This window comes from Diplotaxodon limnothrissa, linkage group LG3, assembly GCF_057381915.1.
Source record: "Diplotaxodon limnothrissa isolate DT_005_m linkage group LG3, D_limnothrissa_male_GT1.1, whole genome shotgun sequence".
Classification (NCBI taxonomy): domain Eukaryota; kingdom Metazoa; phylum Chordata; class Actinopteri; order Cichliformes; family Cichlidae; genus Diplotaxodon; species Diplotaxodon limnothrissa.
The window spans coordinates 16486274-16507470 of record NC_140598.1 but is presented as its reverse complement, the minus strand read 5'-3'; the positions used below and the strand labels follow the sequence as shown (position 1 = coordinate 16507470).

General features: G+C 42.5%; 1 protein-coding gene across 1 annotated transcript in view; it reads left to right on the top strand.

Annotated features, from left to right (window-relative positions):
• cd99l2 (CD99 molecule-like 2) overlaps positions 1-9073 on the top strand; it is an 11717-nt gene extending 2644 nt beyond the window's left edge. The window contains exons 3-9 of the mRNA XM_085349939.1: positions 2255-2308; positions 2432-2551; positions 5913-5993; positions 6933-7013; positions 7194-7313; positions 8468-8533; positions 8974-9073. Of these exons, the coding sequence (XP_085206065.1) occupies positions 2255-2308; positions 2432-2551; positions 5913-5993; positions 6933-7013; positions 7194-7313; positions 8468-8533; positions 8974-9035 (584 nt within the window). The 3' untranslated portion in view covers positions 9036-9073. The remainder of the gene's footprint in view (positions 1-2254; positions 2309-2431; positions 2552-5912; positions 5994-6932; positions 7014-7193; positions 7314-8467; positions 8534-8973) is intronic.
• Positions 9074-21197: the final 12124 nt, after the last annotated feature.

The window sequence follows — 21197 nt, the reverse complement described above, 5'->3', positions numbered from 1 at the left end:
TATTTGTCATAAGATTTGTGTCAAACCTGCAGTTTGTTTTTTTAGTTATATAGATGCAAATTTGAGGCTGCCTCTCAGTGTCAGTGATATTACTGTATATATGATCCACAAGCATAAAGTCAGATATGTGTGCAACCTTTAAGAGCTCCAATCCAAACACAAACTGATGCCAACACACCTGAAAGGGAATCTGAATAAAAACCGATCATATATGCACAAGTTTAAAGTTCAGCATTTCCTCTTTCAGACAACTTCCTGTGTGTACAAATGCCACCATTACATTTGACTTTTACTTTTCTCTTGGGATCACAAACAAATGACTAAAATCTTACCACACAAATGTGTTAAATGTCTACAGCTTTGATTGAGACTGTGGAGATGTAGTCTGCAAAGCTGTGTCTGTCCAGCAGCAGAGCGTATTCAGTGCCTTTGTTTTCCTCTATATAGAGCTGGGCGATATGAGATTTTTTCATATCACGATATGTTTTTTTCATTTCAGGCGATAACGATATCTATCACGATATAAGCCAAATAACTATATTTGTAAGATTTAAATGTGCCGTTGCTCACAAGTAAAATGTGAAATAATCAGCAGCTTGTTTTTATTTAAATATTTATTTCCCATAATAAGTTCAACAGGGTACATGTACTTCAGGAACATGAGACTTTTTCAGATAAATAAAGGCAAATATTGCAAACTACACAAAAGGCAGCCGCTAAAGCGTTTAAGTTTTAAAATAGGACAAACGAAACAGACTAAATTGTCAATTCCACTTACAAACAAAATATTAATTTGTTTTACAGAAGAACAGACAAAACTGACTAACTTTTGTCAATATCAAATAAACTGAGAACTAAAAAGAAATTCTCAATCTCTCCTTGTTGTATAGCTTAGCTTTTCAAACAGTTTTAACAGTTACTTTAGTCTGACAAAAGCCGAATGACGAATTAGCGCTTCCAGTCAGAGACTGAGGCTACGTCCACACGTACACGGGTATTTTTGAAAACTGAGATTTTCCGTTTCCGTTTTAAAAAATAATCCCGTCCACACATAAAAGCAGAAATGAAGGAAAACGCTGCTATGAACATGCCAAAGCAGCAGGTGGCGCTAGATTCCTAACCGTGCAGAAATGTTGGCCAATCAGAAGTCTAGAAGCCTCAGTGGGAAAAAGTAAACAAAGCTGGGGCATAGAAGCAGAACCGAGTCGTATGTGTGGACGGACAGTAACTGTGTATATGTAAGCATTTAAACACTGCAGAGAGTAGAATTAACAGTAACAGTATTGTAGAAATTCATTTCACCAAAACAATAACGTGGCGCACAGTGTGACGCATGCACCAGTTTATTGTATTTCCAGACTTGCTTTCGGCACAATTTACAGTGCACGCTACTCTGTTTTTTGTCAGACTTGAAATAGCCGAAATACCTTCACACTACGGAACTTCTATGGCTCTTCTGTTCGACAATCTCTCCGGCGTTGCAACCATCATCCGGTTTTTCTTCGGTCACGCTCGGTTGAATTTTCTAGTCGGCACACTCATTTCCTCCATTACGCGCTGGCTCCATTACCCGCTGGCTGCTTCCCAAACAAACACACGTGCAGCTTGGCACTTGTGCTGTACGTAACAAGTCACGTGACGTGATTGGTTCGGCTCTGCGCTACTTAATTTGGATTGGCTGACCTTTTTTTAATTTTTTAATTTATTTATTTATTTATTTTTAAAGAGGACAAGAGCGGCGAGGTCTATCGCGATAGCTTAATTTCTCTATCGAGTAAAAGTTATATCGCGATACATATCGTTATCGTTCTATCGCCCAGCTCTACCTCTATATGGAGCTTGTTTCACCATTTTGGATGCCAGACACCCTGTGAGCACCCAGCAGCACCAGTGAACCTGCTGGTAATGGCTCCGTGAGGCCTGAACAGTCCTGATCCCCTAAAGGAACTGGTCCCATCCACCTACAGCCCAGTAACCTGGGCTGGCTCCATACTGGGCAGAGTCGGTGTCAGTCCTGTACTGCTGGATGAAACCCAGCTTCAGACTATTTCAGCTCCATCACTTAGAGATGTTTGCATTTTTCACAAATGAAAACTGTAAGATTTTACTTATTTGTTCATGATTTGAAACACGCAGCCAGGCAGAAAGGTATCTAGTGTGACTGAATAAATAAACTGTGATTATCTGCTATCATCTCATGAGTGATGGCAGTAAACATATTGACCATTATATGTTATTCTGACTTGTATAACAGTGACACCAGCACCTACAAAAAAGCAAACAGCACCATCAGGAGGAGCAGGCGGAGGTGAGAACTTTACAGCATCTTGGCACAGAGTCATTTTAGGTCTGAATAAATGTGGGACAAGAAAATCTGTGCGCTACAACAAATCTGATTGTAACTGTGTGTTGTTGTTTTTTTTCTCTTCAGACTTTAAACTGGAGGATTTCTTTAACGATGTCACCACCACCACCACCAAAGTCCCACCCAAGGTTTTCCCCAGGGTCCCTGCAGCCACCAAGGCCCCAGCGAAGCCCAAACCCAAGCCAGGTGAAAGAAAGCAGCCCAACTCCCCTCCTGAGGCCTGTGGGTTAGCTGCAGAGCGAACGGGCTTTGTTACCTGAAATCTCAAGAGTTCAATTTTTACATCTCTGAATAAATCGGTGAACAGCAGCCACGCCCACTTCCGATTAATCAGAGCTTTTAAACCATTCGGCACGTCGAGGTTTTGGTGTAGAGAAAACATGAGAATTTTCTCACGCTCAAACATTGACTTATTTTGAATTTGCAGAACATATTAGGAGGTAAAAGAAGAATATTTTTATCTAGATTGTCTCGGCACACGTATCCAGCAGCTGAAGCTGTTACTTCTTTGAAAACATTCCTAGACTCACCATGAAACCTGGTTTCCTTAGTTAGGAGCGCCTGGTGGAGTCTGTGTACTGACTGTCAGTTTCCTCTTGGTAGTAGCTGGTTGTAACATGCAGACTGATTTATTTACTGCAGTTAGTACGTTCATTTAGTTTTTAGTTTCTATTAGTTCATTGCTGCTGTAGTTGTTATAATGGGGAGGGTGCCAGGAGCAACATTTAGGGAAAAAAAGTATTAATTCTAGAAAACACAACAGTCTCTGATGGCCGAGTGAATTCAGCTCAATGCAGTTTATGTAGCTCTCAGGCTCCCCTCACTGCGCTTTACATTTGTTAGGTAATAAATAAGAGAGGCCCAGACTTCAGTGTAAAACTAGGTTACAGGCTGACCAGAAACTGCATGTTTTTTGTAGAATATGAGGAACCGACAGAGTGAGACTAAGTCTAGACAGGTTGCCCTGGCAACAGACCTTTAGAAAGTGGAAGTTATTGCAAGCTGCACAGGAAGTTTTAGTGCACAGGCACATTAATAAATCAGACGCAGAAAAGAGGAACTGAATAGAAGAAGTTTTGTGTGTAATGAAACTGTGTGACGTATGTGACGTCGAGAGGTACATAAATAACCTGGCTTCCTGTTTTCTGCTTGTGAGCAGGCATTTCTGTGTGTCTCCATATCCCGGGATATGTAAATAAAGATCTTTTTAATTTTTTTTAAGTAAAAGACCACTTTTGAGCCGTGTCTTTTTGGCCCTAAGAATCAAAAGAACAGTTTCTAACACTTGGTGCCGTGACCCGGATTCTTGTGCGGCTGAGGGGACTAATTTGGACCTTAAGGTACGATCTGATATGAGTTGGACAACAGACCGGTCTAAAAGAGTATATGTAACCGCAAGCCTGTTGAAAATTGTGTACATTGGATGAATTCTAAATTAGTTGTCCACTGAATTGATGATTGTTACCATTAAAGTGGCTCACTAGTGGAAATTAAACTAAATTATAAAATCTGTTAAGTAGATTTCAGGTGACATGTCCATGATAATTTTGGGTAATTTGGGATAAATAAAAGTAAAGTTTGGGGATATTTGATGAAAGCTCATTGTTGTTAATACTGGGGTGGATTTATTAATTGTTGTGATGTATGTTTGATGTTGGTGTGTAATGTGTGTGTGTGTGTTACGTCAGCCAAGAAAAGCGATATGAGGTTAGGATATTTGGTTAAGGGATATATTCCTGTATTGATTAGCAGAGTTGGACTCGGGCACCAGATAATTCAGCTGTGGAATCCCCACAGTGGTGCTTTTAAACGTATTTAAATAAATTTTAGGACGGACGTTGGACTTCTAGGGGTGCAAAATGTTCTGACTGTGATGGCTCCATCTTGCGGCGGACGCGCTGCAATTTCCTGCGACGACAGGGTCATCCGGGTGATACCCGTGACAGATAGGGACAGTCGTTAATAATCAGTGGTCAAGTACCACTTTTCTTGCACCGTTTGACCGACAGGGTTGGACCCGGGTGGTCCCGTTTGAACGTGATTGACAGGTAAAGCTAATGGCGCAGACGGGATTCGAAAGCGCCCACGAGTGGGGCTTCCGGTCAACTCACGGGGACCACTTTTAAATTAACATAGGGCCTAGAAATTTGACCGCTATCGGTGAGGGCGTTCCTGAAGCGGGTTGATTGACCAGCAAGGTTGGACCTGGGCTTAGAGGCTTTTAAATTAATCAAGGGAAAAGTTAGGTGTACCGGGACTGAGGTTTGGAAACTGTGATATGGAAATGGTGAACAATATTGGTTTTGAAGAGGTGATATGGTAATGGAAATAATTTATCTTGGCGGTCAGTGTCTTTTAAAAACATCAGAGCCTTTTGACACTGGCTGTCTCCACCAGATTTACAAAAATGACTCCTGTCTCTCTGCATCAGCTCTGCGACACTGGTGACCTGTCCGGGGTTACAACAGCTCCCCCCGAGGCAGCGGGCAAAGAATCCAGGCTGCCTGTCTAAGAGAAGCTCTCAGTTTAATGCTGAACATTTCACTTATTATTTATTTTATTTAACCTTTATTTAACCAGGAAGATCCGATTGAGATTAAAAACCTCTTTTTCAAAAGAGACCTGACCAAGAAGCAGAAAGTGTCTCACAGTTAAAGAAATTCCTCAAACACAGGCAGCAACAACACACATGCAAGAATAAAATGAAAATAAAGTAAAGATAAAATTCAATAAAATGCAAATATAAATTTCAAAGTTCAGTTAAAATGACAATCACTGAATTGACACAGCTGCATGTTATGGACTTGGCCTTTTAGGATTCATAGTTTAGATTTCAAAGCACTTAATGAAATGAAGTCGTTTTCCAGTCGTTCTGCAGTTCGTTCCAAGCCGACGGGGCTAAATGGACGAAAGCTCTTTTGGAAAGGTTCATTTTGGGCAAATGGAACAGAAAGCAACAAGTAACCATGCAGACGAAGAGAATAATGACCAGCATGTTTCACCGCAACCAGGCAGCATATGCAGGAATCCAACTATTGCCTTAAAACTGTATAAATGAGAGTTCCTGCGACTGGCCAAAGCAGCCCATCCTACCTCGGAGTATAACTCACAGTGGTGAGTGTGAGGTTTGCAGTGAGTGATGAACCTCAGAGAAGCACGATACACAGCATGAAGCATTCACATATAGAATATCTCCATAATTGCCTTTTACCTGCTGCAACAGGTAAAAATGTTGCAGCACTTTCCTGTTCAACATCGTACTCGTGCTCAGCTGTTGATGCACCGTGATGGTGAATGGGCTGGTTCTTATACTGCTGTACTTGAGCATTCAGATCGCTTTATACAACATAAAGACACAAGCATCCACAGGCCAGTGCAGTAAACAGGCCAACGACACACAGTAACCAAAGCATAAGGGAAGTGTAGTCACTTGGTTTAATTAGAGTGTAATTAGTTGTTTTTTCTTTCTTTTAACAGTATTGTTTATTTGATCTCTGCTTCCTTTTTTTTGCTCTAACACAGACGTTTGATCTTTTTACCCCTGCAGCCAGTGATGACTTTAACCTGGCTGATGCCTTAGACCCCAGCAATGACATTAATGGCAAGGATAAGAACGTGGGGAAGGGAGGTGGGTGATGGTGTCCTGCATAAGATCAACACGCCTTCATTAAATGGCGAGATTTCTCATTTCAAATGAGAACATGTCATTTATCTGTTTCCTGTTTGTCCGTGTTTCTGCAGGTTTGTGTTAGCTTAAGCTTCCTTAGGTTCCTTTTGACTGTCGAAAGTCAGTTTGGTGCATGGTGTGAAAGCCGCTGTTCTTAAAGTTGGAGCCATGAGTGGCACCAAAATGTGGCCTGATTCGTAAAATACACGAGGCCTCAGTGCTCGTCCTTGGCACCGTGTCAGTCTAAAGGAGTTATCTGTCCGTCCACTCATCTCCATCTCACTTCTCCTTCTTTCTGCCATCTCATTTCTTAATTTTTACTGCTTAGCTGTGTCTCCGTTGCATCTGTTCCAAACGTAGACAAAGAGGGGCAACTTTGAATTTATTGCATGTAACGATTTAATGCTAATCAGCCTCTTGTTTGGTGTTTTTGTCACTGGATTGAAAACTGCTGCAAGCTGCAGGATTTAGTTACACCCTGCCTAATGTCCCAGCTGCATAATGACACTGGATCATTGGTCAGATGAAATTATTTTGTTTTTAAATGAGAGAACAGAAGAAACGAAAGTGCATTTCAAGAATTTGTTAGTGTCTGTGAAGTTTCTATAGAAGCTTTTAAAGCCGTCATTAAAACCTGACGATCTCATCACTCTGTTTGTGATTCATTCAGTTCTCATGTGTTTGAACTGAATTAATGGACTCCTCCAAGCCACTGATAGCCACTCTCTGTCACAGAGCACTCATTGTTGTCCTCCTCTGCTCCCACGTCTCCTCCTCCCACTGACACACTGCTGTCTGCTTCAGTGTTTAAATGCTGAACACCAAAATAGAGTTTGACAGATCAAATGCACTCATGTTTCAGTTCACATCCAGCTGCGTCTTCACTGTGTTTCCTCCCAGGTATGCTCTCTGACGACGATTTGTTCAATTTGAGCAGAGATGAGACCTACAAGCCTGACGACAGCAACGGCAAAAGCAAAGGTTAGACTTCATGGTACATATTTAACATTTCATTACACCAAAGATGTAAACGCTCTTTCCACACGAGGGAATGTGGTGGCAGGTTTCTGTGTCTGCTGTGCTCCTATAACTGAGCTGTGTGTGTGTGTGTGTGTGTGTGTGTGTGTGTGTGTGTGTGTGTGTGTGTGTGTTTGTTTCCAGAGAACACAGCAGAAGTGGGCACCATCGCAGGGTTTGCAAGTGTAGTTGCCATGGCGCTGGTGGGTGCGGTCAGCAGCTACATTTCCTACCAGAAGAAGAAGCTGTGCTTCAGTATTCAGCGTAAGCTACACTGCACAGGTGGTTCAGAGGGGGCGGGCCCTCACTGCTACACTGCTATAAAATGAAAAGCGAGCTGCTGTTAGCTTCAAGTATTTGATCCTCGTTGAATTTGTGGGTTTGCTAACTTATACAGAAATAAACAGTTTGTAATTCTTATGGTAGATTTATTTAAATGTGCTTTTTCTGGATTATTGCAGGACTTAAGAGATACAAGCAGCCGCTCCTTATGTCTCTGACTATGAATATATTTTATTATCATTACATCTGGATTAATATACTCACTATTTTTAATTCACTGATGACTTGGTTGGAAATGTTAAAAATTCCCATTTAAACTTCATAGAGCTGTCGTTACTTTTACAATATTTCAAGAGTTTTCAGCAAAAACAGGAGATACGATGGAGTCATCATTTCCATTTCCTTTGAAAAATCAATAATTGATCATCAAAACAGTCAATGTTTATTTATTTATTTTTTTTGATGGAATAATCAATTATTCAGCTCCATCACACCAAGTATGAAATGCAAATGCTAATATTGAAGCTCCACTGATGATGCCTTTCTACCACATGTTGTGAACGCACTCAGAGTTGACTGAATTAACTCCAGGAGATAACAGATCACCTCTAACACATCACCTCTAACACATCACCTCTAACACATCATCCTCTTTGTAGTTACATTTCTAGTCTAATTGGCTGGTCATGAATAGAGGTGGCAACAGTACAGACTTTCTGTACTTAAGTAAAAGTACAAATACTGGTGTTAAAAAATACTATTTCTTTAGCTCTGTGTTGTCTCTTCCTTTGAAATCCAGCAACACACTGTGTGACAAACAGTTTGTGTTTGCTGATGTTTGTTGAGCTGATCGAACCCTTGTAGAAACATTTTTCCCTTAATGCTCGTTGCGCTGGCTACATGCTGACTAAACAGACGGACACTTCAGCCCCCGAGTATAAATGCTGTAGATGATACAGCTGATGCTTTGATAACAAGCCTGTTTAGAAACTGTAAAGAGTAGAAAGGACAGATATTTGTTTACAAATGTAGGAAGTAAAAATCAAAAAGTGGTCAGAAAGATACAAATACCTGAAAATTGTACTGCAGTACAGTAACGAAGTATTTATAGTGAACTGTTTGTTATGTGTTGGCAGAGAGTCTGAACACTGACATGCTTAAAGCCGAGAACCCTGAAGCGGTGGTGGCCACAGAACCACAAGGTACACACCCCCCTGTTATATAAATGCATATAAATGTACAGTGGTCCCTCGCTATAACGCGGTTCACCTTTCACGGCTTCGCTGTTTCACTGATTTTTTTGTGGCAATTTTTCTTTTTTACAGCGCATTGTTCTGTGTCCTGATTGGCTGTAGACCATTGTCAATCGATCTCGTGTCGTGTCCTCTGTCCAGTACAGAACTTTGAGCCTGTATGAGAAAAGTGTATAAAGTGTGTATTGACCAGTTTTACTTAAAAACATCTGTAATAACTTTAAAAAATAAAGTTGGCTACTTGCAGATTTCACCTATCGCGGGTTATTTTTAGAACGTAACTCCCGCGATAAACGAGGGACCACTGAAGTTGTTTCCTTGCTTTCAGAACAAGTTGTCACAGATCTGTTAGAATAATGTCTGACAGGAATGTTGTTGTATCTCTGCAGTGCAGCAGACTCTGCTGGAGCCGCCCAACGCTGAACCTCAGACTGAAGAGAACGCTGTGTAAAACAGAGCCAATCACCGGACTCCCCAACAAACCCTTCGCATAACCCCCCTATACACACACACACACACACACACACACACACACACACACACACACACACACACACACACACACACACTGAACAGGCAGAGGTCACAGGTTGTCTCTGTGTAGCATTATTGCTGCAGAACCTGGATCTGTAATCCTGGTTTGTCAAATCTCATGTTTTTAATTCTCTGTAACGCACACAGCTCACACCGTGTGGGTTTTACCCCACTAACCACTCACAATGTTTTTTACTGTTATTTATTTGCCAGCATGTACTCTGTAGTGCTTTGCTGGCACAGATTGAAGAATACCTGAGATGAGAAGCTAGCTCACAGACTCAGTCAGTATCCACTGAGCTGGTTTTGGGCACATTTGAATTTAATGATGATATTTTGGCAAACTGATGAGTCAGTAACCTGCTGCATGTTTTTAAAGCAGCCTAAAAGAGCATTTGAGGAAGCTGAACTCCAAAGTTAACCAGATTGCTGTGAAACTCAAACTGACTTTTATATTGTTTATATTTTGTTTTTATTCTTTTTACTGTGAGTTGTATTTAGGGATAACAGATCATTCTGTGTCCCTCGTTGAAGCCTAACTAATCATGTCTTGTAAATCAAAGCTATTGTTTTTGTTGATGCAGAAATCTGATCTGAAATATTTATTTAGTCTCTGCTCTCCACACGCCTGTGGAGGACATTCAGCTCGTTGCACTATTACTACTCTAACCATGTTACTATTAACACAGCTTTGGCTCTAATCTTTCTTAACCAAGTACATTAGTGAATGACTAAGGCATCCAACACCTGTAAGTATTAGAGTGTAAATGGCCTTATAAAAAAAACTCATTTCTAGTTTGTTTCAACCATTAATGTAAATGATGCTGAAACATCTGAGCGGTTAATAAAACACCTTATGGTCAATTTCAAACCTAGAATGGGAACTCCTCAGATGGGAAACAGTGCCCACTCTGCGCGCCCACTCTGCCATATTGTCTTCTTTAAGGGGGAAAGGGGATTATTGATTGGAGGGTCTTTACCTCACAATATGAAGGACTGGAAGCTGTTTCCCACGTGTAAAGCTTGTGAGAGTAAGAGGACTGAGTATTGTGCCAAATATGAAAAGTCAGAAAAGCAGTAAATGCACTTGATGTGAGTGATGATGATGAAGTTTGTTCCACATCAGTTTCAGCTTAAAACTGCGTCCCGTGAGCTGCTGCTTCCCTCTGAATCCTAACGGGACTTTCTTCAGTGGAAACGGACGAAACTCCAGCACTTTGTTCCCGGGAAAAAAAAGCTGACTGTCACAGAAATGTTAACAAGTCTAACATGAGTAGTTAGTAATACTGGTGACTGAGTTCTTGTGTTGGGTTTGTGGAGCTCTGAGGTGACTTTGACTTTAAGTTTGTGAATTTTTCTAGAAGAAATAACATCACATGACAAAAGGTGAATTCATTGAAAACAACTGTAAAGTGAGTAGTTATATTAGTTAAGATTGTTAACATTTGTCAAACAGTTATCCCATAACAAACATAAATATTTAAACAGGGCTGTTTTGCCATTAGCTTGGAGGCTAATCCATGTCAGGTCCAGCTTATGGTTCCTTCTTGTGTCTCGTGGTGTAGCTCTGCTCTCGTACTCTCAAAGATTCAGTGTAATATTTCTTTGCATTTAGTTCCACAGCCCAGCTGTATGCTACACAAGGGGTTTGCCTACTTTCCAGATTTTTCAGCTACAGGACGGTGGAACTTTTAGTAGACGTGTAACCTTCATTCATGGTATCCTAATAAAACACATTAGTTTTTCTGAATTGCTAAAACACATTTCCTAAAACTGCAAAATTCAAGCTACACTCACAAAACCTTCAACCTGTCTTGCAAAACCAAACATTTGATCCAAAACTATTTTAACTTTACTCAAAATCAAGCACCACTATCAAAAACCACTCAAAACCAGCCAATGTGCAAACACAACTTAGCAACGATTACACCCTACAGACAAAAATTAGAAGTAGATTTTCCTGTGTAAGGGTTTCGGTCGTAGACTTTCCATCTCCATGCTGAGAAAAACTCCTCAGTAGGGTGCACAAAGGGAGAGTATGGAGGAAGAAACACATTCATAAAAGGGGGCGATTGTGGCTCAAGAGTTGGGAGTTCGCCTTGTAATCGGAAGGTTGCCGGTTCGAGCCCCGGCTTGGACAGTCTCGGTCGTTGTGTCCTTGGGCAAGACACTTCACCTGTTGCCTACTGGTGGTGGTCAGAGGGCCTGGTGGCGCCAGTGTCCGGCAGCCTCGCCTCTGTCAGTGCGCCCCAGGGTGGCTGTGGCTACAATGTAGCTTACCATCACCAGTGTGTGAATGTGTGTGTGAATGGGTGGATGACTGGATATGTAAAGCGCTTTGGGGTCCTTAGGGACTAGAAAAGCGCTATATAAATACAGGCCATTTACCATTTTACCATAAAATGCTGCTCATTGTGAAACCAGTTGCATGTTCTTGAATCTCGGTGAAAGCTCCATTGTCCCAAATGATGCTCTGCTTACTCACGATCTCCCTGCTCAAGCAAAGCATCCTGTAGACCATCCAGGAATGTTGCTAGAAGTTCGTTGTTGTATGGCCCAACAGTAACATCGCGGTGGAGAACCCCATAGCTGCTGATGGCACAGTTTCGTTCAAATGGTCCCAATAAACTTGTTTCATTCTTATCCTGTAGCGTTGCAGGACACGGTCAGTCGTTGACAGACTCACACGATTTATTCCCTCAAAAAGTGTGTTGTCTTCCATAATCTGCTGCTGTATTTCACGCAGTCGAATTGCATTATTCTGACGGACCATATCCACAATAAGTGGCTCCTGGCGTTGTGAGAACATGCGTGTTCTTCCACCCTCATGTGGCCGTCTTTCAATTCTAAACAAAATACCATTTGGATATAAGTACACACACTCATGTTTTCAGGTTTTCACACACAGTAACATGGAGAAATGATTTTTCACTGTCTTCTTACTGAGACAGTAAACTTTTTACCTGTTTGCTTCTCTGAAGGTCCGGATTATAGTAGCAACCTGCGTAGGTTTGGTTGCACACGTTGCCCTGCCTCCCTCATTGCAATGCACCAGAACATGATCTTCTTGGTCTTCGTCCTTGCCCAACACCTCTGACACGGACTCCTCTTCCTCTTCTATTGTATTGCCCCACTGTTGGATCCACTCATACCATACTCATACTGTTTAGTAATCGGGTTCACTGATTGGACACATGTTTTCAATTTTAAGTGGCACGGTGTAAATGATGACAACAGTGTGTTAGTTGTGTTTAACTTCTGTAGCCTGTGTGCACCACACTGCTAAATGAATTTTGTGTTTGAGAAAGTGTTTAGAGTTTTGGTAAATGGGAGATTCAGATTTGCAAATGATGTCCTAACCAGATGAACAGTGTTTAAGATTTTGACAACTGTGAGATTGATTTGATGTGTTTTGGTGTTGGTAGTTTAGTTTTTTAGTGTTTTAACAATTCAGAAAAACTCTATGAAACCTATTTCTCTGCAGAGTTACTGAGCAAAGATCACATCAATCTGATGGATGTGGAAATGAAATTCAGCGTCCCTCTTTGAAGAATAACTAATTATCTGTTGCACATCTAAGCAACCAGTGAAACCAGTAAATGTTTACTTTATATCAGTAACAGAACTTAGATGTGAAGACAAGAAGATTGTGTATAAATAAATAACCTTCAGCATCCGAGTAGACAGATTCCCGAGGCCATAATCAGTCCAGAGGACATCGTCTCTGACAGCATCTGTCTCAGACCTGGCTGATTTGGGGTTTTACTGATATTCCAAATCTCACTACAAACTAGTTTAACTGTTGATCCAGGAATAACGAAGACAAACCACTGGCCGACTCCCTCATTACTCTATTAAAAAGACATTTCAGTTTCTGCTGGACTAAAATGGGTGCGATAGGAAAATTAGGGACCGAGTGGAAGGAGTTTGGAGCTGGCACCGCTGCACAGAACCTTGGTTGAGTTGGTCTGTGTTTGAAAAGGTTTAGCCGTGTCGACGATGTTAGCAGCCGTAGTTAGTTGAAGGGTTTAGATAGTGCCCTGAGGAATGCTTTCTGAAACTGAGCAGTTCTGTTTGTACTAGTGTGGTAGCATATATTCCTGCTGCATTTAGACTTTAGACTTGTGTGTGTTTGCACTGTTAGCTTGCTTTTTTATACTTTTTACTTGACTGGACTTTTCCTAATAACTTAACTTTTGAGGATAGTTGATGCTTCCTGGTGAGTGAAAGTTTTTCCAGCTTTCCATTGAGTCTTGGCTGTTCCAAAACAAGAAAGCTTTCATTAACGTTCCTGCGCTGTGTCTGAAACAGTTTCCTTTAATGTCTGATATATTAACCTTTTTGTAGCACAAACCTGTAATGAGGGGATCTGATTTATTCCACACACAGCATAGAGCTAGTAAATAAGCTCATGTTCATTCATGTGTGGAACAAAGTCTTGTAATAAGAAAGTCAATTAGTTACATTGTATATGATTGCCATCTTTTGTTGTTGTTGTTGTTGTTGGGAGGTTGGATTGTGTGAGCGAAGGATCAAGTACAGAAGATGCACAAGTAACCATACCAGACATGGACATGCAGTAAGAACCACCACTGTGTGTCCTGTGAGCTGTAACAGAGTGACAGTACAGTCATCCAGCTGTGCTCGCAGCCTAAAGAAAGGAAGTGTTACAGTCAGGATGCAGCACAGACAGCAGCCTGTTCCCTGGTGTGACTCTGGTAACAAGAGACAACACATCTATCAGCTGCTTCTCACAGCTTTACTGTGTTCACTGCGTGTTTCACTTTGAAAACGGTTCGACTGGAATGGCAGGAAGGAAAAATGCTGCAACTGGAAGGTGGGATCAGATTAACAGGTTCATGTCTGGAAAGGGTCTTTTTTGTATATTTGAGAGTTTTGTGATGATTTCACTTTGTGTACATGTCTTTGAGGTTGGTCATTAAAGTAGGATGTATGTGTATAACCAATATTCTATGGCTAGATAAATCTTTGTGCGTGTGTGAGAGATGAACGGTTAATGCTAAAAAGAGAAAAATAACCCAGTTTGTGGCCACAGTAGCCATTAGCATCCTTAGCTTTGTCTTATTTTCTAATCCGAGTGATTCCTGTGCTGGGTTGTGTTTTTTAGGCCGTGTGTTGTGTTTGCAGGTGTGGTCTCTGTGTAGTTGGCGGTGCTGTTTAAGACTGCATACCTGTATGCTGTAATCCAAATGACACTTCTCTTTTAGCCTTATATCCTGCAAAGTCCCACCGGAGCGCACTGCAACATTCATGTAACACTGCACAGCTGCACCCGAGCGACACCACATGTTGGCGACAGGTGGGGGCTGTTTCATCAGGCTCGGGCTGCTGGAAGCTTCACTCAAATCAAACAAAATAACAAACCTTTCAGTTGGCTGAATGTATTTAAATATTCATGTTTGAATGCAAAAATATTTGGTCTGTAGCAAAAATATGTATTTACCAAAGACAAAGTGCTGATTGAGCCTGCCATGGCCTCTGTGCAAAGTTACTGGATAATCTGTTATTAGAAAATAATAAACTGTTGATTATATGCTTGAATCTGAATGTGAAGCATTTGAATTGGTCTGAGTGTGTATGAGAACATGACTGTTTTATATCAATGAAAAGAAAGAGATACGTCTGATGTCTTAAAATAATGTGTGCTAACCTGTGCAATGCTTGCATTCAGCCACAGTGCATTATTATTGGCACTGTTCTGCTTTGGGCTTTAGTGTGGAATTTATGGCACGCTGCAGTTTGGATATGGGCCCCATGTGTGACCACCAGTACCAGTAGACCTGCTACAGCCCAGCAGCAAACAGTACAATGTTTGATTAAATGTGACTGTGTAACGATTCCAGCGTAGATGGAATAAAACCAGTAGAATGTTTGTCATCAATAAGCAGAAGATGTGGCGATCAGCCCTCGTGGCCTGTTGAACATCAGTGATGTTGGTTGGTAGTAGATGAGTTTCCACTGTATAAGATCTGCACTGTCTAGAAAAGAGCTTCATCTTTAGCCAGCACCTGCGATGCTGTCACTCAGCCTGCCGTCTGTCCTTGCAGCCGATGATTGTGTCACGCAACGCCAACCAAAATCCTGCAGCCTTACATTTTTATTCAGGAGAACAAGGCGAGATATCTGGTTTCTGTTACAGAAGCCAGCAAAGCTACAGCTGATCTGCTGCGTGAGGGTTTTTTACCCTGACTGCCACATACAGGACGCACTTCGTCATCTTACCACACTAACACACATACAAACTTTGATGCATGCTTTTCTCTACACACTGTTTTACTTGTGACTTTCGAGTGTTGCGCTGTCTTTTGACAGTTGAATGTTGCACACAGCTTGAAGTGTAATAGTAAACTGCTTTCTCACTTATTCTTCTGTAGCTTTCTTGCAGTTTGTTACAGCTATTGTTACAATTATTAACCAATAAAATCTTTTTCAAAAGAACAAGGAAAAGACTGGACATCTGAATTGTTTCTTTATTTTTAAACGGCATGTCAGAAGTGAGTATGACTCCTTGAGGATCTTGAGGGTTTCAGCATGAGCCGCCTTTTTAACGTCACGCCACAGCATCTCAATCGGATTCAGGTCAGACCAGGCCACTCACAAGTCTTCATTTGTTTTATTTATGCCATTCAGAAGTGGAGCCGCTGGTGTGTTTTGGATCAATGTTCTGCTGCAGAACCCAAGTGTGCTTCAGTTTGAGGTCACGAACAGATGGCTGGACGTTCTCTCTCAGGATGTTTTTGGTAGACGGCTGAATTTATGGTTCCATTGACCACAGCAAGTCTTCAAGGTCCTGAGTCAGCAAAACAGCCCCAGACCATCACACATCCACCCCCATATTTTACTGTTGGTTTGACGTAAAATACTGTTAATTTTACGTCAGACGTAATGGGAGACACGCCTTCCAAAAACGTTTGTCCTGTCAGTCCACAGAGTATTTTCCCAAAAGTCTTGGATCATCAAGATGTTCCTTTTGCTCAGGAGTAGGTTTTTGGCTTGGATGAGTTGTCGCTGTGCTCTTGGGGTAATTTTGGTTAAATTTCTTCCACCTTTCTGTGGCGTTCAAGGAGACGAAGACTTTTTTTGTTTTTGTGGCCCTTCCATCTCAGACGCCGTCTGATGGTTATGGGGTTATTTTCCATTGACAAGCACCAATAAAAGTGTAGTTCATGTCTATGAACAGTGGACACCCGTGTGCACACCTGTGTGGATCAGCGCGCTTGTATTCAAAAGGTTTCCCCATGTAATGATCTGCTAGAGGATGTAGAGAGCCATAGCCCCGTCTCCCAGGGCATGAAGCAGGCATGGAGGAGATCCAGGCTCCAGACATCCAGAGGCCCCAGAGTGCGAGAGCCCAAGGAGGACCACCGGAGGGGCATCCGTGCCACCCTCCTGGGAAGAGCTGAGGAGAGCCCCAGATGAGGGGTCACCCAGTAGCCACGGAGCAGAAGCCAGAGGGGGCTGCAGTGGCGTGCCCGCCGGCTCTGCCGGCAGCCAGCTGTGCCAGAGTGATCCGAGCCGCAGGCACAGAGGCCGGAGGCCCGAGGGCCCCCTTTGCCCCGGAAGAGGCCTGACCGGGCAACAGGCACCAGGCCCTGCCAAGTAGTCACCGGGAGTGAGCTGGTACATACCTGAGCACCCAGCCAAGAACCAAGAACCACCAACCCACCGACCCCTGAGGGCATCAGTTACCGGCAGGGAGTGTGGTGAGGGGAGATAGGCCTTTGGAGGGCCTGGGAGTTCCCAGAGAGGTGGAGTGTAAGACCCGACCTGACATATAGACACAGACAAACTCTGTACATAAGATGTAAGGGCGGTGGCCACAATTCAGAGATGGTCCTGGTGTTTCACTGGGATGCTCTCTCCACATTGCAATGTGTTTATTAACTCATTCACTGCCAGCCATTTTCAAACGTATGTTTTCAATTGACGTCTATAGACGTCAATGGCAGTGAATGAGTTAAAACCACTTCAAATCAAGCTCACTGGGTGTGTTGCAGGTTATTGTTAAAATTTCCACAACAATGTGTATATGTGTTAGTAGGATTAATGCATTTTCTGTTTGTGTGTGTGATTTTTGTGTGCCTCTCCTCCTTGCAGTGTTTCAGACACTTTTCAATTCTCCACTCAAAGGCAGTCGGTTTTCCTCCCCAGGTTCCTTAGCCCAATTTGATCTCCCACACTAAACAACAGCGTTCTTCCATGTCTCCTCCCCCTCCTTCCACTGTAGTCTCGTCTCCCCCCCTTGCAGCAGTCCATTGCAGTCAGCTGTCTTCAGCTTTGTCCTGTGTAATCCCACTGTCTCTGTCTGTTTGGTCATGCAACATGCAGCACCTGTATAAAAAAGGCCAAAGCAGACTGTACTTCCTCAGGAGCAGCACAGCACAGAAGGACTCATCCAGGCTGGAAAAACGAATCAGGAAGGCTGGCTCTGTGGTCGGCATGAAGCTGGACACTTTGGTGACAGTGGCAGAGAAAAGGACATTAAAGAAACTGCTGGACATTATGAACAATGCTGGGCATCCTCTGCACACGGTGGTAAATAATCAGAAGAGCCTGTTCAGCGACAGGTTGCTTCTCCCAAAGACAAGAACCAACAGGCTTAAAAACTCCTTTGTCCCACACGCCATCAAACTCCTCGTTGGAGGGGAGAGGGAGGGGAAACAGGAGGACAAAGGAGGGCGGGAACAACTGAGCTGTAGTGCTTTTTTTTCAACTGTGCAATATTTGCAATATTGTTTTATATTCGACCTGCCCGGTATGCCCGATGGCCAGTCCAGCTATGCGTGGGGTAACGAGAAGCGATTAACACCTCACGACCAGCTCCCGATCATCAATCGCTCGTGAGGGTGTCACCACAGGTGCTCACACTGCTCACGCGCAAACACGTAAACGTCGGTGAAAAAGACGGTGCAGCACGGTAGTGCAGCGTGTGATCTGGACACAAGCGATGGAGGCACAACTTGTAGAACTTTGGAAAGCTCATCCGAGCCTTTTCGATGTGGCATCACAAAATTATCACGACCACAACAACCGTGAAAATAGTTGGATTTACACTGTTGCTCAATCACAGCTGCCTGATCAATGTTTTTCATTAGCAATTTAACAAAGTTGATGGTGGTGGTGGTGTAGGAGCCATATGAGTTGTTTCCGTCTGACTAAGTGGGTTCACTCTAAGAAATGAAACATGGGCTTTTTAAAAATTAATTCTTAGTTTTATGTTCAATATACTTAAAATTGTTAATCTTATGGGTGTAATTAATATTTTTAAATTTGATTTAATTAATTCTATACCGTTTTAATGTTAAATAATATTGATATTTCCAATTTATTGAACACACTTAATTAAATCCAAAGAGCCCTTTCCACATCCTTTCTGAGCATGCGCAGAGAATGGAAAAAAAAATATCTTCGCGCATACGCATTGACCTTCTTCATCTACGCCACAGTGTGCTTTGGCCACATGTCTGGAAAGAGGGATTAATCACGATTCATCCGTTGGAGTTAAGGTAATTTCTTCCTATTTTTAATAGAATATAATTTAACTAGTACTTTGTGATAATATATGGCGTATATTTTTCCGGTAAATATGTGGGCAGTATGTGTTCTGTAGGTTGTAGCATTTTGCTAGCATTGGAAACATTCATTTGCATATTCGACGTTACTGCACATCTGAATATTGTCCCATCTGCGTTTAAAATTTAATTCGAACTCCGAATAGCACACTTATTTTATTTGTTTTATTGCACTATCAAGTTAGGAGAACGTTAGCCCGAACAAGAATTGGGATACATGTGCAGTGATTGTCGACGAGTCCATACTAGTCTGTTTCACTGAAGAGAACTGCTAGCTGCGTAGTTTGCATATTTTCGCGCATCAAGTCTCAAAGAGACCTCTGAAGGTGACCCCCACTTGCCCCCAAAAATAAAATCAAGTATACTGGGTGGTTAATGCTCCGTTTGTTTGCTACGGTGTCAAAGATATTGCACTTTTATTTAATAGGTCATTGAGAGTTGAAGAGCCCCCCCCAAGCAAAACGACAACGGCCAAAAATAGGCCAAAACATGCCACAAAATGCTCTGCTTGGTTAGTGCTTGTTTGTGCCGTTAAAATTAACATTTGTGCTGCTACGGTTTTCCAGTTATTAATGTTTTACTTTTTCGTGGTGACGTCAAGGGCGTCAAGCACGCTCCCCGTGCTTACGGTGTGTTCACACCGAACGCGATGGATGCGAACAAAACGCCCAAAACGCCCCTAATTTGACGCGTGCACATTCACGTCTCAACGCGTGTCCAAGAAAAATCCATCGCGCATCAAAATATCATATTTTGACGCGCGTGAACCGGAAATGTGGGAGGAATGTGGGAGGAAGTTGTGCAGACTGGTATCTTTGCAAGATGGCAGCTGTTGAGCTAGCGCTTGAAGAGAGAGTCTCCCTTCTCTATGTACTGTGGAGAGCAGAGCAGCGGCGTAAAAGACGTCCTCGCCGTACCTGGGTCCATCAGGTCCTCCAGAGGCGTGAGCAGTTTGGTGAGTTTCACCATTTGCTCCAGGAGCCAGTTTGAGGACCTGCTTTCCCTCGTCGGTCCCAGCATCGCCCGCCTAGACACCAACTACAGGCGCTCAATCCCACCTGCAGAGCGCCTGTCCGTCTGCCTGAGGTTAGTAAAAGTATTTAATACGGTAGTCCTTTATTGATACCTGTGCTAATATATGCTAAACCATCCATTTAAACACTGCTAACATGGATGTGCTATGCTAACAGTGAATGCTGTCGGTGTTTACTGAAAGCAAACTGTGGTACAGACGACTGTTTATAATATTTCTAGTGATACTCAGAAGGTCTCATCAAGTCCCGATTTAATTCGATTTATGCTGTTATCAGTGTTTGCATGATAGCATGGCTGTGGTGTCACATCAATGTATGCGCTCGGTGTTTGCTGATATCAAACTGTAGCATTAGGACCACTGAGTTAACCTTAGTGATACTCACTCCTTTTTATTTAGACCTGGTTTAATTCTGGGATAGTTGAATATTTGTATATAATCCCTGCAGCTGTCAGACTCTATAACAGGGGTCACAGCCTTTATTAAAACAGAGTTAGATAAAACTGTGAACAGTTTGGTTCATCTTTATGTGACAGGTGAGACCTGGAGACTCGGGACCGCCCCTGGTGGGCGGAGCTGGTCTTTGCTCCTTTCATAAGCGCAGGTGTGGGCAATTGGGTATTCCTCTGCAAACCTGAAACTGCGAGTGCTTGGTCCGAGTTGGGCAAGTTGGTGTTTCTTAACTATGAAAGTCTGATATGGGTCTTCCCCTAAACTTCTGTTAGAACGGTAGGTTACACAAAAATGTACCACTTGAGCTCTGGCTGTTGGCAGAGGTTTACAGTTATTTGCACCCTTGTAGGTGGGAAACATTGCTCCCGTGAGAACGGTATAGTGGACTTCATCGCCACTGACCCACATTTATTAGGGTGTGACACGAACTTGTGGACAGGTAACAAAACCAATTCAGTTGGGGAATATTCCTGTGTTTTACTGTCCAGCTAAGTGATCTCCTGCCTTTTATTTACAGAGTACCGAGCTGCTGCTTTGCCAGGTGGAATTCTGGCTGCGGGCAAAGGACCTGACACTTCAGTGTGTTTTAATTTGTTTTAAACTGGCGTAAGTCGACAGACTGACTGTTGCGGCTGTCGATGGTTTTCTTTTTTTGTTTTAATTTTTTTCTGTATCAGTAGGCACCACAGATATTGATCCTTTTAGTATTTTTAACCCCTTTTGTGTGTGTGTGTGTGTGTGTGCGTGCCTGCCTGCCTGCCTGCCTGCCTGCCTGCCGCTGTTGGCATTGTAGCTTTTTTCTTTTCTTTTTTTTGTTACTCATTAATTGTCCAAAGGAATAATTAGCTACACTGAGAAAAGACGAAGGCAGACAACATTTCGCCACAACTCAGTAACACAATAGATTTTTTTTTTTTTCACTCAAACTTGGTATAAATACTGCAAATGTGGTGGTAGCCCGCATACCTCATATTAACGTGACAGTGTGTAGTTTTTGTCA